General features: G+C 33.7%; 1 protein-coding gene across 1 annotated transcript in view; it reads right to left on the minus strand.

Moving 5' to 3' along the window:
- Positions 1–17,369, minus strand: part of SEMA3E (sema domain, immunoglobulin domain (Ig), short basic domain, secreted, (semaphorin) 3E) — a 277,793-nt gene that overhangs the window by 50,130 nt on the left and 210,294 nt on the right. Inside the window, exons 5-7 of the mRNA XM_010848140.1 lie at positions 14,518–14,611; positions 1,926–2,045; positions 721–863 (exon numbers count right to left, since the gene is read on the minus strand). Of these exons, the coding sequence (XP_010846442.1) occupies positions 721–863; positions 1,926–2,045; positions 14,518–14,611 (357 nt within the window). The remainder of the gene's footprint in view (positions 1–720; positions 864–1,925; positions 2,046–14,517; positions 14,612–17,369) is intronic.

Consider the following 17,369-nt stretch of genomic DNA (forward strand, 5'->3'; position numbering starts at 1 on the left):
ATTGATAAATAATCTGCTTATCTCAGAAATACAGACACATCTCTTTTTCTTCTTTTAGGGAAAAAGGCTTGAGGTATGAACACATATGCATACATACACATAACAAGCATATAGATTTGCACACATATACAAAATACATACATGTATATATGTGTGTCTGTGTGTACATCCATACATGTACATATGAACATCTTAAATTTATTCTTGAGTATCTTTTTAAATATCAAAATAACTTCACATTTATGATTCTCTCAATATATAAGGCTACTTCAGTTGGCTTTGAATATTCACTAAATCATCTATCTGAATTCCAACAAACTATAGATGTTTTTCCCTACAGAATCAACCATCTGAATTGTTGAAACATAATTATGTAAATTATTTAGAATGTGGATTACAGAAACTAGAACAATTTTGGTGAAACTAACTTTTTAAAATGGAGCTTAAACTTCTGTATGGGAAGAAATATAGCCTAATTATACACCTTTTCTTCTTAATAGGGCTTTGAAAATGCGGAAGATAACACAAAATGCAAAGTTCTTTTCAGATTAAACTTTAGTAGTCATGAAGTCTAAAGATTAGACACTAAATACCAATTTTAGGGAGCGTAAGAGGATACTATAAAACATTTTAAAGTAGAAACCGATTATAAAATGAGCAAAGGCCTGACATTAAATTGTGAGATAAGCAAGCTTAGTGAGAGAGGAAAACAGTCCTCACCACACAGAGTCGCCCCACTCTGGTGTAAATTGCATGGGCGCTGTTTTCGGCCTCCAGGGCCTTCTCCGTGAAAAAGAAATACACTTTGTTGTCATCTCGGTCTTCATTGTCAGGGATCATATAAGAACCTACAAATTTTGGCTCTAGATAAGTAAAAAAATAGAAGAAAATGTAATAGTTATTAAAACAAACTTAAAATATTTCCTTGACATTTTGTACTAAATTTTAATATCATGTAGATATCTCCATGTTGTTTGCAAATCAACAGTTTAAAGGAAGTGTTAGAGGATTTAAAATTTAACTGAGTCAGGGAGGAAAATAATCTGATTTCGAACAACATACACTACAGACTTGAATTAAAAAAAGAATAGGTTAAGAGCAATATGATGATACTCTCCATAAATTTCCTATGTCTCTCTATCCATATAAAGTCAATATAAATATATGAAAAATATTTTAGTAAAGAAGTCTATCATTACTTTTTTTTAATTCATAAATTGTCTACTAGTCCAGCTCATGCAAGATCATCTTAATTTTAAGGTGGAAAATTCACTTTAAGTTTTTGTATTTCTAATCAAATGGATCTGAGTGAATAACCTTTGATACAGAATGTCAAATAGTTTAATGACAAAATGCTGCCAATAACAACTATGCACTCTAAAGCCTAATAAAAAGGTTGAAAATAATGAAACTATTATTCACTATAAAATGATTTTAGTTCTTAGATATACCAATGTGACAAAATATAAACATGACTTCTTACAAAGAATTGTATGTAAACGAATGCCTGGTGATGTTCTTGGAATTTTATTTGTCTCTAAAGTACAATGTGATTCTATTAAACAAGCAAAGAAAAGCAATCAACTCATGCAAAATTATACCAACTGACAAGAGACAACAACTTATTGGATGAAAGAGGTTTTCATTCTGCATACATTTGCTTTGTTCATTAAAATCCTGATTTCTAAGTATTGCTCTGACAGTATTTTGGTTTTATTATAAAGCTGCTCAATTTTTATATAAAATGACATGCATATATCATATAATATTTTAATCTGGGAATATTGCTAAGAAAAAAAAGCAGAAAATTGCAAAACCTATAAATTGTATTTGTATTGTTATCATTATCAAAATGGCAAGTTTCCCATCAGCTCTGGACTTGCTTTTCAGTTCTGATTCATAAACTCTTTTCTCCTCGACCCCACCTTTCAACAGGCGCTCATCATCATGCTCAGTGCGGATCTGAGCCAGTCGTCCCAGGCTCCTGAAGATGGCAGCGTCTCTGCCCCAATAGTCACTGTAGAGTCCGGCAAACAATTCACTACCTGCATGAAAACATCAGTTAAAGAGAAGTGAGTGTCTCTGGGTCTGAGGACAATGTGCTATGCTGTCCCGTGCTTAGTCACTCAGTCGTGTCTGACTTTTTGAGACCCCATGGACTGTAGTCTGCCAGGCTTCTCTGTCCACGGGGATTCTCTAGGCAAGAATACTGGAATGGGTTGCCAATCTCTCCCCCAGAGGATCTTCCCAGGGATTGAACCCAGATCTCCCGCTTTGTAGGTGGATTCTTTATCAGCTGAGCTACCAGTGAAGCCCGATGACAACAGATAAAACCACAACTGCAATAAACATATCCAGTTTACCATGTATATGGCCTTAGAAAGTCAACACTGCAGTACAGAGCAGGAATGGTGCAGTCAGACAGCCAGGGTCTGAATCATGACACTACCACTTACTAGATGTGTGACCTTGGACAAGTTGCTTAACCTCTTTGCCTCAGTTTTCACATTTACAAATAGGAACAGCACCCAAAATTAAGAGTAAAGCATTTAGAAAATCAGGGGCATATGCTAAGACCTATATGATCAGTTGATAAATAAGCTGACTTTATGGTATTTTAATAAACTTCTTTCAATCTTCATATCATCAGGGTATTAGTGTTGGTATTATATGTGACTGAGTTAATTCAAATACTTCTTGTAGTAAGAAATTGCTTCCACTAACATGACTTTAGTGCAGGAACCACAAAGTCTGATAAAGTAGTATATAATTTAATTAATTGTCATTTAATTTGTAAATGTGTGGCTCATTTAGATAGAAACAATAGAAAGAGTTTATGATTTAATTGGACAGTCAACAGAATGAATGAAGCTAGCTGTAACATGTGGTGAAAGTCACAGACTTAAATCAGACCAAAGTGAAAAGTAAAAGTGAAGTCACTCAGTCGTGTCCAACTCTTTGCGACCCCATGGACTGTAGCCCACCAGGCTCCTCCATCCATGGGATTCTCCAGGAAAGAATACTGGAGTGGGTTGCCATTTCCTTCTCCAAAATCAGACCAAGGCATACACAAACATATGCAGGATCTCAAGAAATGACTATATGTCTTTGGGACCAGCCTGAAAAAAAGACATTAAAATAGCTCATGATAAGAGAAAAATAAATTAACAGGAAAAAAAAGAGAGATAAAATCAGGCTTCCAGAAAGATCAAAACCTTTCAAGCACAGGTATGTGAAGTCCTCTTTTGTCAAATTGACAACAAAAGATAATGAGTGTGCCCTTCAACTGAGGCTGGAAGGATTGTCATAGGCATATGCAGCTCGAATTTTGTCTTGGGCAAAAATCTCTGGCCATGAAGCAGATGATAGCAACAGATCCCTGGAAACAACAATCTCCATTTAGGGTGATAAAATTACTTCCTTCATGAGTGTCATGTAACTCTGGTCAGGTTTTAAAATATAGAGATGATAAGTATACTAAACTCAAAGTATGAATGCTTTTCTGTTAAATTTGGAATGTGTCCACATGCTAAAGTGCTTTTAAGTTTAAGATAATTCAAATTAATTTTATTTCCAATTTAATAAAGTTAGCTGTATACTCATTTTGGAGTTAGAATTATTAAAGTTACAGGTATAAAAATGTGACCAAGTTTTCACAGAATTTAAGAAAAATTGAGTGTCATATTTATAAACTTTATTTGCTATATTTAAAATTGGTTCAATATGTATAAAGAGTTTTCTCTAAAAAGGCCTTTAAAACTTTAAAAAACTTGAACAGAATAAATATATTTATATGGTTTCAAATTTGAGAAAGTAATCAACTGAGTTGCAAATAGGACACACTGTAAGGAAGTTTAAAAATAAAGATGAGGAGACTCCCATGGCTGTCCAGGGTTATGACTCTGTGTTTCCAATGCAGGGGGTGCAGTTTTGATCCTTGTTTGGGGAACTAAGATCCCACATGCTGTGGGTCATGGCCAAAAAATTAATTTTTTTTAAAAGTAAAGATTCTTGCTTTTATTATACTAGATGTAGAAAAAGAAAACTGATATATACATTGAATTTTAAAACTTACAAGAAAAATAAGTTTTTATAAATGTTACTATAGTAAACTAGTTTTCATTGACAAAAAATGTGAGTAAAACCATAAATGGTTTTGTTTGGTTCACAAAATCCCCTATGGATACTTTAAAATTATATTAGGATACAATCAAATAAAATTCAGGTTTCCCACAAAGGAATTCACTTTAAAACTATATACATATATAACATTATATTATATTATATTAGAAAGAGGGGGACAGGAGAGACAGAAGCAAATGTGGTAGAATATTAACAGTTGGTGAGTCAAGGTAAATGGTATACATTTTTACACCTCTCTCAATTTTTCTTTGTATTTGAAAATTTTCAAGACAACAAACTTAAAAATGAGCTGTATTTTTTTAGTTAATCCCATATATTCAATGTATGCAAAGTGAGAAGTGTAATAAGAAAAATAACAAAAGCTAAAAAATAAAGATGTTTTGTATTTGGACTTAAGAAAATATAATTTGGTAGAAAAGAATTATATCAGAACTCATGTGTAAGCAAGTTCTTTGGAACTAGAAAGGGTGGGAGGAAGAACATACAGTTCAAGATACAACTGAATTTGTATCAAATTCAATCAGTGTTATCTTCACTAGAATTTTCATATCCATATGTGGAAAAAGAATATTTTGAGATAAAATGCATTCATTCAGTGGTTAGAGATATGAACCATGGGATTCCTGCACTACTTGAACACAGATAAAAGAGAGTTATGCTGAATTCAATTAAAAGGCTTTGGGGATCATCAACTCTATGGAATAAATGAATGAGTTGACCTTTAAAAGAGCTAACTGACTACTGAAACACCAGAGCAAGGCTTTTTCTGAAATTTTTAAAAAAATACTGTACTTGGTTATAGCTTCCACATAAAATATAAAGGCCATTTCACATGGATGAACTTAAGAGATTTTCATACAAAATGAAGTAAGTTGGACACAGATAAATATCATATGATACCATTTATATGTGGAACTTAAAAATAAAATGATACAAATGAACTTATTTATAAATAGAAATAGACCCACAGATATAGAAAACAAATTTATAGTTACCAAAGGGGAAAGAGGTGTGGGATAAATTGGGAATTTGGGATTAACAGACACACATTACTATATACAAAATAAACATCAAGGATCTACTGTATAACACAGGGAACTATAATCAGTATTTTGTAATAACTCATAATGGGAAAGAATCTGAAAAAGAACATATACATGTTTATAAATCAACTATACGTCAATAAAAATAACAACAATAAACTATAAAGGTCATTTTTTAAAACTATCCTTAACAGAACTTATTTTTCTAATATGGTCTGGGTGAATGTTTAATGCATAATAGGCACCAAAATTTTTTTTCTTTAAAATCATAACAGTTTTATACTTCTTAAGATTTTAATGTACTTTAATTTCCTAAAATATTTATAGAATTTTATATGTGAAAACATTATTATGGAAAATAGTCTTTATTTTATTTCACATCAATTTTGTTGCACTTATCCCAATTTGAACACTGTTTCCACCTTCTATTAATACTCGTTTTAATCAATTCTATAAATTTAACAAATAAGTTTTGCATGCAGCCACTAGATGGAGCCATATGATACCAAATGTGTGTGTGTGTGTGTGTGTGTGTGTGTGTGTGTGTGTGCACGCGCGCGCGCGTGCGTGCGTGCAAAAATGAAAAGATGATATATTACCAATTTTACCCAATTTCCCTTTTTGTATTCAGATAAAAGAAAATGGCTTGTTAACAATTCAAATAACACAATATGCACTGTATGATTTAAACTTCAAAGAAGCTAGACAGGTGCTAAAAACTATATGCTATATAAACTGAAACAAATGTGTTTCTGTTGAAACATTAGATTTTCCTCAGAATGGAAAGATTCTCCTTTCATATTATATTATCACTACAAAGAACAAAATAAATTCATAGTAACAGATAATAATGATTTTTGGTAAAATACTTTCCCAAGAAAACACAAATACTTTAATGAAAAATAATAAATTAGAATAAAGCTTTAGGCACAAATGTTAACTAATAGTAATTAAAAGAGCAAAAAACTCATTATTATAAATATTGATATTATTTATGGCAAATATACAATATCTAGCTGAAAACTTAAAAATAATAACCATTTGGTATAGAAAATTTATGAATCAATATTCTGCTCTTTTATAGAGCATAAAAATAGTATCTGGATAATTCAAATTTTCATGGATTAAAAAGAAAAATGTTTAATACAAATAGTAAAATATGTTTTAGAGCTTCAATGAGAAGAACAGAACTACTCAAATTTTTAGTTTTCTATGTCTATGGAGACATTTAATAAACATATGAACTTGGCCATACATTTAACTGGCATTTATTTTGATATTCTGAATACAAATAACCAACTTAATTTGTGAGCCATGTATTATTTTTCATTGTTATAACACTGATTTCTGATGGTAACTGATGCTGTGTTAATCTTAGTTGGTCAAGTGTGGTTATAATTAAAAAATAAAACACATCTGCAGGGTATTTTGACAGGTGAATGTAACTTATCATTGTCATGTTCAACAATAGTCTCTGTGTACAGACGGGATAAGAGTGGAAACAGTTCTGCACTGGAAACCTGGCAAACTAAGCCCCCAGCCCCAAATCTGCGATTTGTGGCCAACTGTTCAGACCCTCACTGCCTTAGTTATTTGGAGAATCAGAGAGATGTACGAGTGATTTCCTGAGGTTGTCATGCTTCTCTATGTGCGAGTGCTAAGTTGCTTCAGTTTTATAAGACTCTTTGCTACGCTATGGACTTCAGCTGGCTGCCAGGCTTCTCTGTCCATGAGATTCTCCAAGCAAGAATACTGGAGTAGGTTGCCATGCCCTCCTCCAGGGGATCTTCCTGGCCCAGGCATTGAACTCATATCTTCTGCATTGCAGACAGATTCTTTACCCACTGAACCCCACAGGAAGTCCCCTCTCTGCTGCCCTTTTATTTGTTTGTTTTTGGCCTGTAATTCTCTACCTCCCTGCTTCCTGCTTTACTCCCCAGTTATCTGGCCGTGGCCCAGGTAAATAAAGTCTTCCCTGACCAAACCTGTGTTACTTTAGTAGTTCCCAGTACCTGCACAGCCCCATGCCTATTTCTCTCATATTTCTTATAGCACTATACTCTCTCTCCTTCTGTGTTTGACATTATTTCTCACTAGACTGCACACTTCTTGATGTTGCTATATTCTTTTGTCACCAATATCTTGCACAGTGTCTAGAACACAGAAAATGCTCAATAAGCATTTGTTGAACCAAAGAATGGCATAATGAATTAACAAGAGAATGTATCTAAAATTTTTAGTTTATGAAAACTATGAAATGCAATTTAAAGAAAACCTCAAGATGAAATACTGATTTTTCAAAAATGGTTCAGGGAAAATATAGCAAAAGAAAGAAAAAACTATTAGCCTTTATATGAATAACAGTTCATTGCATTTTTGTTCCTCAAGAAGATTGTTATTTAACAGTTTTAATTTATGAACACAGAGACTCTATTTTCTTCTAGTATCTGTCCCTAAAAGTTTCAGCCCCAAGACTGTGTCTAGAAATAACTGTAAGAAAGAAAAGAAGAATATCATTTGAGCTGGAAAAAATACAAAAACAAATTCATTGTAAATAATTTTAAGTTAAAATGCATAATTAAATACTTTTCTACACAACTCCTTTTTTATAATGCAAACTCTAATTGAAGTTTCAGTGAAACATACTTCATTCTCTTAATATTTTATCAAACTTATTAAGAACTTAATTCAGAGACAGTATTATTAATCAATTAGAGTTTTTACTCACCATGTTGTAAATACAGGTTTTTAATTTAGTGAGAAAAATTCACAGTAGTTTTTCATGCCCTCATTTTCTTAATTCTTGCTCAAGCATTTCTCTTATTTATGTTGTAACCAGATCGGCATAATTTGTGAAACCTATTTGCCTCATGGAAAAGACATGGCTAAAGACAGATTTAACTGTATCATTTTATATTTGAACTTTATCATTTTTTAGAAAATCATTCTATTTTAGAGGCACTGTTTCACAGAGTGACTGTGACATGCGTAACCACAAACAAAATGCATTTGGGAGGATGAGGATTAGTAAGAATGGTCTATAGATTCCAACCTCCCAGTTCACACAGTCTGCAGAGAACACAGAAAAGAAATCAGAAAAAGCAGATCCTAAGTTACTTAGCTGTTGTTTGGACTTTTTCTTTGATTTTGCTTTAGCAAACAACATTAGCTATCAGTGTCAAGAAGGTTGTTTCTGTGGCATGAAGGAAAAAGAAAAATGTGTTTAGAATCTGTTTATTTGCATTATCTGGCATCTGTGACAATACTGAGAGTTTTCTTGGCAAACCAATGACACTGATGCCAGCATGGTCAAACCAGATTTCTAAGGGGAAGAATGTCAATGGGGAATTGAACATGACATTATTTTTCTTCTACCATTTTTGATTTTTTGTTTGTTTTGAGGAAACCATAACCAAGTAGTTAAATAACCCTGTATTCTTGCCTGGAGAAGAATCCCAGGGACGGGGGAGCCTGGTGGGCTGCCATCTATGGGGTCGCATAGAGTCGGACACGACTGAAGCGACTTAGCAGCAGTAGCAGCAGAAGCAGCAGCAGTGATGTCCAGAAGCAACAGTCAGCCTGTGGATGCTTGGCATTCAACCAAATGAGAGAGCACAGTAGTCTTGGATAAAAAATCACAGATATTCTTTAGGGACAGAGATGGGAACATGGTAAGGAAGTGGCTTTCTACACAGTTGAGATGAATTTAAGATATGAATCCTCACATTCACTTATGTTTACAGAGATTGTAATCATAAAGACTTATATTTTATCTTCATCTCAATGATTTCATTTATTTTTCTAATATTTATGAAGTCCTATTTTGTGCCAGAATTATTCATTTATAATTCTACCCTGAATATATAGTTAATCAAATAGAAGCATTTATTTATAAAAAAGTTTTAATAATAGTAAGAGCTTGAAGTAATCACTTAAATTTTCCCTGAATGAATTCTGACTCCCTTTCCTTCAATCGACATTGACTTTTAGTTTACAGAATTTGTAACGAGGGGATATATTCACAAAGGTCTCATGATAAAAGTGCGGGAAGAAAATCTCAGTACTATAAACCTGTATAATCTTATTTGCTGAAAAATGTAACATGGGACGTAAAAAGTGTGGAAAGAAAATTTCAGAGACTGTGAAATATTCATGGTTATTTGTTGACATAAAATTTGTAAGTCTTTAACTTGAAAGTATCCTAAAAAATTCTAACAACAAAGCTAACACTTTCAAAGCAAAGTGTGAAAAGGTACCTGACAAATCAAAGTGGTTCTCCCCCAAACATTAGTAACATGTACATTAGCATACTTTAGGCACTTCAAGTATGGTATGTATTAAATTACACCTAGAATTGGCAATAAAAATCTGAGTCAGAATGAAATTAAAAAAAAAAAAAAGCAATAGAATTGAGTGGACAAACTATCAAAGAAATTCCAAAGTTACTTAATAAAGAGAATATTGCAATGTTACATCAAATGTAAACTGATGCAAAAAAAAAAAAAAATAAAGAAGCCAGCTAATAGTTTTACTTCCTGACCAAAACGACATATGACACAATGAAAATATTTCCTGAATTTTGGTTGGCCAGCCAGCAAACCTAATAATTTTTAGTGGCAGGCAAATAATTTTCAGTGACAATGTAAGTTCTCAGTATCTTTGTTTGACTCGAAAGGTACAGACAAGTAATACAGCAATTCAATTTACTAAGTAATTCATTGTTTCAACAAACTATTTTTAAAACCAGACTGTAATGCTTTGCCTTCAGATTTTTATTTAAGACCCTTTTATATGTAATATTAATGATCATAGTAGGGGGGAAATGTGGCTAAACATACAGAAATATTGCACCTGTGATGTGAATTTATATGCCACCATGATAAATTATGCTAATACAAAGTAGGGTTTAAAAAGCAAGCCTAATTAATGTATGATTTCATCTTGGTTGGCTTCTGAACATACAGAACACGGCTCAATAAGGAACTTGTTTTACTCCTTAAATCTTGCTTCACACAGAATTGTTTTCAGTTACTAACGTTTCCATTCTAAATTCGACTGTAAATTTAATAAAGTGTTCATTAACTTGTCTATCACCTAGCAAATAATGTTTATTCCTTATTTGGTTTTTCAGTAAGCTTTTACTCCATGTGATCTTAAGTCAACTGAATTTAAGTTAAATAAAATGAAATTTGTATCTGAAGTTAACATATTATGAGAAATTCTGATTCGTGAGCATGTTTTTTCTTTCAGGGCCTTGTTAGTTTTATGAGTATGGTTACAGAGTTTTTGTTGGTTTTTTTTTTAATCATGAAAGCAAATCTTAATGTGAACAGGCATTAAAAGTTGAGTGTGACCTATAATTAATACAGAAGCAGAAATGGTCTAACCATGGTCATCTTTTTGCTGAAGTCCTGTCTTAACCCAACAGTAGAGAACATATATGGTCATAAAATACCACATTAATGCATTCTTTCCCTGTCAAGAGTAAGCTGCACCGAGACTGCCAATTTCCAACTCAGGTAGCTCCATTTTTTCCAACTCAAATTCCTGCTGCTTTTTGATTTGAGTGAATTATTTCTACTTCCTGTCTTTTAAAGTGTTGCTGGCTCACAAAGGTTATCAGATTTCCACCCCAGTGGCTGCTGCATATCCACAGTAAGTGAATGATCTCTCAAAGGTACTTTGAGATGAAAGCTAGTGGATAAATTAGAAGAATTATATTTTTATTTCTTCTCTTTGGAGGGATTATACTATAACTTTTGTGTTTAGCTTGGAGGACTCTCAAGATTTGATTTTTCTTCTAAATAAGTGAAACAGTCACCCAGATGGCAAACACTTCACATAGCATAATGTAATTCGATTTGGAAGTCCAGTGAAACTCACTTGGAAATGTCCCTCCAGTAATATTTCCCCTCTTAAAAAATTCAGTTTTAAATTTCTGGTTTCATGCATAAACAAGCTTCAGAAAGGCTAAGTGGAGAGTGGTAGGATGGCTAAAAAAAAGTTACTTTTAACCATGTTAAAAAAAAATGTTAAAAATAAATGGTGTTCTAATTGTCTTAGGATTTTACCAGAGAAGGAGTGCCTACTGTGTAATTTTTGACTTTCAATACCTTTTATAAGGTTCTTGTGAATACTATCCCCTAATTTGTTTTTGGTTTGTTTGTTTAGGAACACTTATATTTCATTCAGAAATCATATGGACAGAGGAGCCAGGCAAGCCACAGTCCATGAGGGTAACAAAAGAGTCAGCAACTAAACAAGAATATTCATAGGAGACTCTTCTGTGCGATATCTTGTATGGTAAAAGAAAGATAAGACAGTCTCATTTCTCCAGACATATTCAAATCTTAAGTCTATGAACTGACAAAAATCAATAAAAACATTAGAAAAATTGTATGAGTCTATCAAATGCATATATTTTAATTCATATGCTGCCAACCTACTAGGAATTTCTAACACTTGTGGATCTGGCATTCTCCAAAAGTGGAACTCTTAAGGCTTGATTCCAACTAAGTCCAAACTGACTTAAGCAACTCTATTCACGTGTTTAAAATCTCCCTTCTTCATACTGTGCTTACACACACACACACACACACACACACACGGGTAAGTCAAGGAACTCAGGATATCTTAGTATTTTCTTTAAAATTTTATATTCTTTAAAAATAACTCTTTTTTTTTTTTTTTTTTTTTTTTTGAAATCCAAATTGCATTCATTTTCACAATATCAATACTAAACTCAAGACAGCAACTTCATCAAATATAAATGTTTCAAAAGTAAAAGGCAATCTTAATTTTTTTTATCCTATGAATAGGGTCTGCAAAAATAGGTAAATTATTTTACTGTACTTGCAGGAGATTAGGTCTCAGCCTGCACGGAAGGAGCAAAGCAACAAAAGACAACAAACAAATACTACTAGGAGTAATGCCCATACATATCAAACTATCTAGGTAAACCATGTTTTACTTATGTAGCAAATCTATTAAATAACCAGCATATGGAAGCTTATACCTCATGCGAGAGAATTACCAAATTAACTATACATCTATTAGAAGTCTCTAAACCCCACTCCCCAAACAATTTTAGTACACCTACCAAGTACTGTAGGTCATTTAAAAAAACAGAAATAAAACATACATCAGCCTTTGTAATTGAGCATTTTTCATAACATATAAACAGTGTTCAGATATAAACTGTTAACTAAATATTTTTTCTAAATATGATTTATGTAATCAAGACTTTCTTAAACAAAGACACATCTTAGGAATATGATCTGTACAAACTTACAGTAGTGTAAGACTGTTCTATACATCAGTGTCTCTTTTGCTATCTCGTATACAGGGTTATCGTTACCATCTTTCTAAATTCCATATACATGCGTTAGTATACTGTATTTATGTTTTTCCTTCTGGCTTACTTCACTCTGTATAATAGTCTCCAGTTTCATCCACCTCATTAGAACTGATTCAAATGTATTCTTTTTAATGGCTGAGTAATACTCCATTGTGTATATGTACCACAGCTTTCTTATCCATTCATCTGCTGATGGACATCTAGGTTGCTTCCATGTCCTGGCTATTATAAACAGTGCTGCGATGAACATTGGGGTACACGTATCTCTTTCCCTTCTGGTTTCCTCAGTGTGTATGCCCAGCAGTGGGATTGCTGGATCATAAGACAGTTCTATTTCCAGTTTTTTAAGGAATCTCCACACTGTTCTCCATAGTGGCTGTACTAGTTTGCATTCCCACCAACAGTGTAAGAGGGTTCCCTTTTCTCCACACCCTCTCCAGCATTTATTATTTGTAGAATTTTGGATCGCAGCCATTCTGACTGGTGTGAAATGGTACCTCATAGTGGTTTTGATTTGCATGAATAGCCAAAGCGATCTTGAGAAAGAAAAATGGAACTGGAGGAATCAACCTACCTGACTTCAGGCTCTACTACAAAGCCACAGTTATCAAGACAGTATGGTACTGGCATAAAGACAGAAATATAGATCAATGGAACAAAATAGAAAGCCCAGAGATAAATCCACGCACATATGGACACCTTATCTTTGACAAAGGAGGCAAGAATATACAGTGGATTAAAGACAATCTCTTTAACAAGTGGTGCTGGGAAATCTGGTCAACCACTTGTAAAAGAATGAAACTAAAAATAACTCTTTATTAAAGCTCCTGAAGAACTAATTACTTTGTGAAATTCTCATTAACAGGTCTTTCAAATTATAAAGTGAAAGTGAAAGTGAAGTTGCTCAGCCATGTCCGACTCTTTGTGACCCCATGGACTGTAGCCCACCAGGCTTCTCCATCCGTGGGATTTTCCAGGCAAGAATACTGGAGTGGGTTGCCATTTCCTTCTCCAGGAGATCTTCCCGACTCACGGATTGAACCCACATCTCCCCCATTGTAGTCAGATGCGTTATGAAACTGAAGTAAATTAAACATCCCTACTGATTAAAGCTAACAAGATTTTTGTTCTACAAGTAAATATACGTATATATAAAAGCTGTATTTATTTGGATGTGAGTACCATGATAGGCATGGTGGGGTAGGGGGAATGGGGTGCAAGGCCAATCAGAATCAACTATCTGGAGTAAATTCAGGGAATGTTTTGTCTCTAGAATATCCAGGAACATTTGCATCAACTCTAAATAAAGCACTGATTGATCATATTTTGATGATTCATCAGTGGGGAAAGAAAAAGTCTTATTCTGAGATTTAAGTGAGGTTTTCATGAATCTCATCTAATTTAACTGAATCCCAATTGGAAACTAGATCTGACATGGCCAGTTTTGTTCTATTATTCCAATGTGGACACAGTTTGAGTCAGTCAACCTCTATAGCTTACATTTTAAAATAACAGGAATCTAAATAAGTGACTCAAGTTCTAAATTGAGATGACTTTCTGCTGAATTCTACTGATACAGAGAAAGGCACCAGGAAAAGACTATTAGAAGTTCCCATAAAGAATAATTAAAACAGAAAGAATAGCATATGTTAAAATAGTTTAATTTCTCTAGCTATATTTTTATAAAGTATTTACATAATTGTATTTTGTGAACAATAAATGAAAATACAAAACACCTTCTATCAGGTACTGACAATTTGTGTTTTCTGGATGACATACCCTGTAACTTCATAGCACTGTTCTTACACGAGTGAAGCTAGCTCAAGTGAACATGGCTTGAAAATTAATATCCTTGATTCCAGCACCAATAAATAACTATGAAACAGCAATGTATATGAAGGAATACCAAAGACTCTAACTAAAAGTTTCATAATCAGTATGATACTACCTGATGTCTGTAGCCGTGAAATTTACCTATTAAAGTAGAGATGAAGGAGGAGCTGGGATCAAAGGGACATCTGCCCCTTCCTCTCTCAGATCTGTGCGATTCCAGGTGAAAAAGGGGAGCCTGTCCAGAAAACCAGAAAAACCATTATGTATCTGCCAACTTTAATAAGAAGTTAATCTCTCAGAAAAAAATAGATTCAACCTTGATTATTTACAAAACAAGTACTGTAAATAAGGCTCCAGTGAGAAACATCAAGGAATTTAGGAACAAACTGGATTTTATAAATATGTGGATTTTAAGGCCCATGTGGTTTTATCACTCTTCTCAAAAAGGATGCAGGTGCTGAAATTCACAATTTTCATCATTTCATCACACAGTATTAGCTATGTTGACATGTCACTTAAATATTTCAAATAAATGGAGACTTGATGGGGGGAAAAAGTTAGTAAAAAGGAGACTCATTGATAAACATGGACATGGGTTTTATTACACAAAAGCCATTATTGATTTTTTTTGAATAATCTCTAAAAGAATATAACATGTTCTGTCAATAATTTGGAATATCTATTTTCAATCATTTTTATTCCTCATCACATTCTCTTTGCAAAGACATCTAATATTTAATAATTTACAGAATGATTACTACATAAATAATCACTGGGATATATATGTGTGGAAGTTGATGCCATATTATAAACAATATTTCACACAAATGAGATATTGAAAATATATTCTAGAAAATTACAGCTTTATTGGTTCCTAGTGTAATTGTATAACTACAGGACTTTTCCTAAGTGTTCTCAGATTTCAAAATTCTCATTAATGGGTATTTCTATAATTGATTTTCATTAAGTGTGCTGTAAGTACCTTCAGTTTAAAAAAATGTAGTTTGACAAAGTGACAATAAAAGTCAATATATAAAATTTTGTAAGGGAAAAACTACTTTGCAATAGAATGTTGCCAACACTGCCCGTTGCAGCATCTATAAATAGCTCTGCTCATCTATAAATCATGAATCTGTACACAATCCAAAGTTCTGAGGACCCTACGAAGGTTGCATACACTTTTCCACAATTTCATCTTGACTTCCCAATAACCAGCTCATTTACTCCACATTATCTATCCTGTCCCTTTCTTGTTGTTCTTATTCAACTTTCCTCTTTCTCTCTGATATTCTAGTCATTGATCCTGCCATTCCAAGACTTTTCTAGTAAGTGCAGAGATCACCTGACCCCTATGAACTTCTTGTCTTGTCTTTGGAAATGAAGCAAAGTCTACAGAACAAAGAAATACAAGAAGGCAAAGTGGTTGTCTGAGGAGGTCTTACAAACAGCTGAGAAAAGAAGAGAAGTGAAAGGCAAAGGAGAAAGGGAAAGACATACCCAACCGAATGCAGAATTCCAGAGAACAGCAAGAGAGAAGAAAGCCTTCTTAAGTGAACAATGCAAAGAAGTAAAGGAAAACAAAACAATGGAAAAGACTAGAGATCTCTTCAAGAAAACTGGAGATACCAGGGGATACTTCATGCAAGGATGGGCAAATGAAGGACAGAAATGGCTAAGAAAAGATTAAGAGAGGTGGCAAGAACACATAGAAGAAATATTCAAAAAAAGTCTTAATGACTCGGATAGCCACAATGGTGTGGTCACTCACCTAGAGCCAGACATCTTCTGGTGTGAAGTAAAGTGGGCCTAAGGAACTGAACTGAACTGAAGGAAGCATTACTATGAACAAAGCTAGTACAGGTGATGGACGTCCAGCTGTAAATTGTGATACATACTTTTTAAATTTGAAGACTATGTAATGTGTGTTTGAAGTCTATAATACTTGTAACAAAATAATGAAGAGTTGTTTTGAACACCTGAAAGTTCTGTAACTCTTGTCTTATCACTTTGACCCTACCATCTTTGACCCTGTCCCCACACCTGGCTAGTTGTTAAATGAACACTTTTAATTACTAAATTAGGGTATCAGTACATAGTACAACAAGTTCTATAGTTTTTTATTAATCAGAACATACCTTTCTTTAGAAGTATAAGATTCTGTCAATATTATTTAAATCTCTGTGCTTTAACAATAATATTGTATCCCTGCTTTTTACTTTGTTTTTTAATTACTAAGTTAAATGAAGTTGTAACAAAAATGTGTTTCCCAGTTGTTTTTTTTTCTTTTTTAGCAAAGGCTGTTATAATACTATGACTAAAATAACTGATAATAAAAGCTAATGAAGGGTTGACATTTTTCATGTGAATGACTTGAGAGTCTAAGTACGGCTATGATCACACACAACCTTACATTCCCATTATTTTGAATTTAGCCTTGTTTGCTGATGAGGGCTTCCCTAGTGGCTCAGCTGGTGAAGAACCTGACACTCAGTGAGAGAGATGCAAGAGACATAGGTCAGTCCCTAGGTTGGGAAGATCCCCTGGAGAAGGAAATGGACACCCACTCCAGTATTCTTGCCTGGAAAACTCCACAGACAGAAGAGCCTGGCGGGCTACATAGTCCATGGAGTCACAAAGAGTTGGACACAACTGTGCAACTGATTCAGTTGTTTGCTGATACAAGGTAAATAGTTTCATCGCAGCTGTGGCCTCAGTAAATTTTATCTGAGCACCTTATGTACAGTCACAACCTTAAAGCATAATTAGATGACAATTTAGAGAAGTTAAACAGACAAAGCAATGCCAGAAAAAGTCAGAAGATAAAATTATCTCACACCTAATCAATATTTTATGACATGGTAAAAACAACAACAAAAAAATCTGCCTATGGTGAAAGCTGCTGCTGCTGCTAAGTCGCTTCAGTCGTGTCTGACTCTGTGCGACCCCATAGACGGCAGCCCACCAGGCTCCCCCCGTCCCTGGGATTCTCCAGG

The sequence above is a fragment of the Bison bison genome, unplaced genomic scaffold (genome assembly GCF_000754665.1).
Source record: "Bison bison bison isolate TAMUID 2011002044 unplaced genomic scaffold, Bison_UMD1.0 scf7180017864260, whole genome shotgun sequence".
NCBI lineage: Eukaryota > Metazoa > Chordata > Mammalia > Artiodactyla > Bovidae > Bison > Bison bison.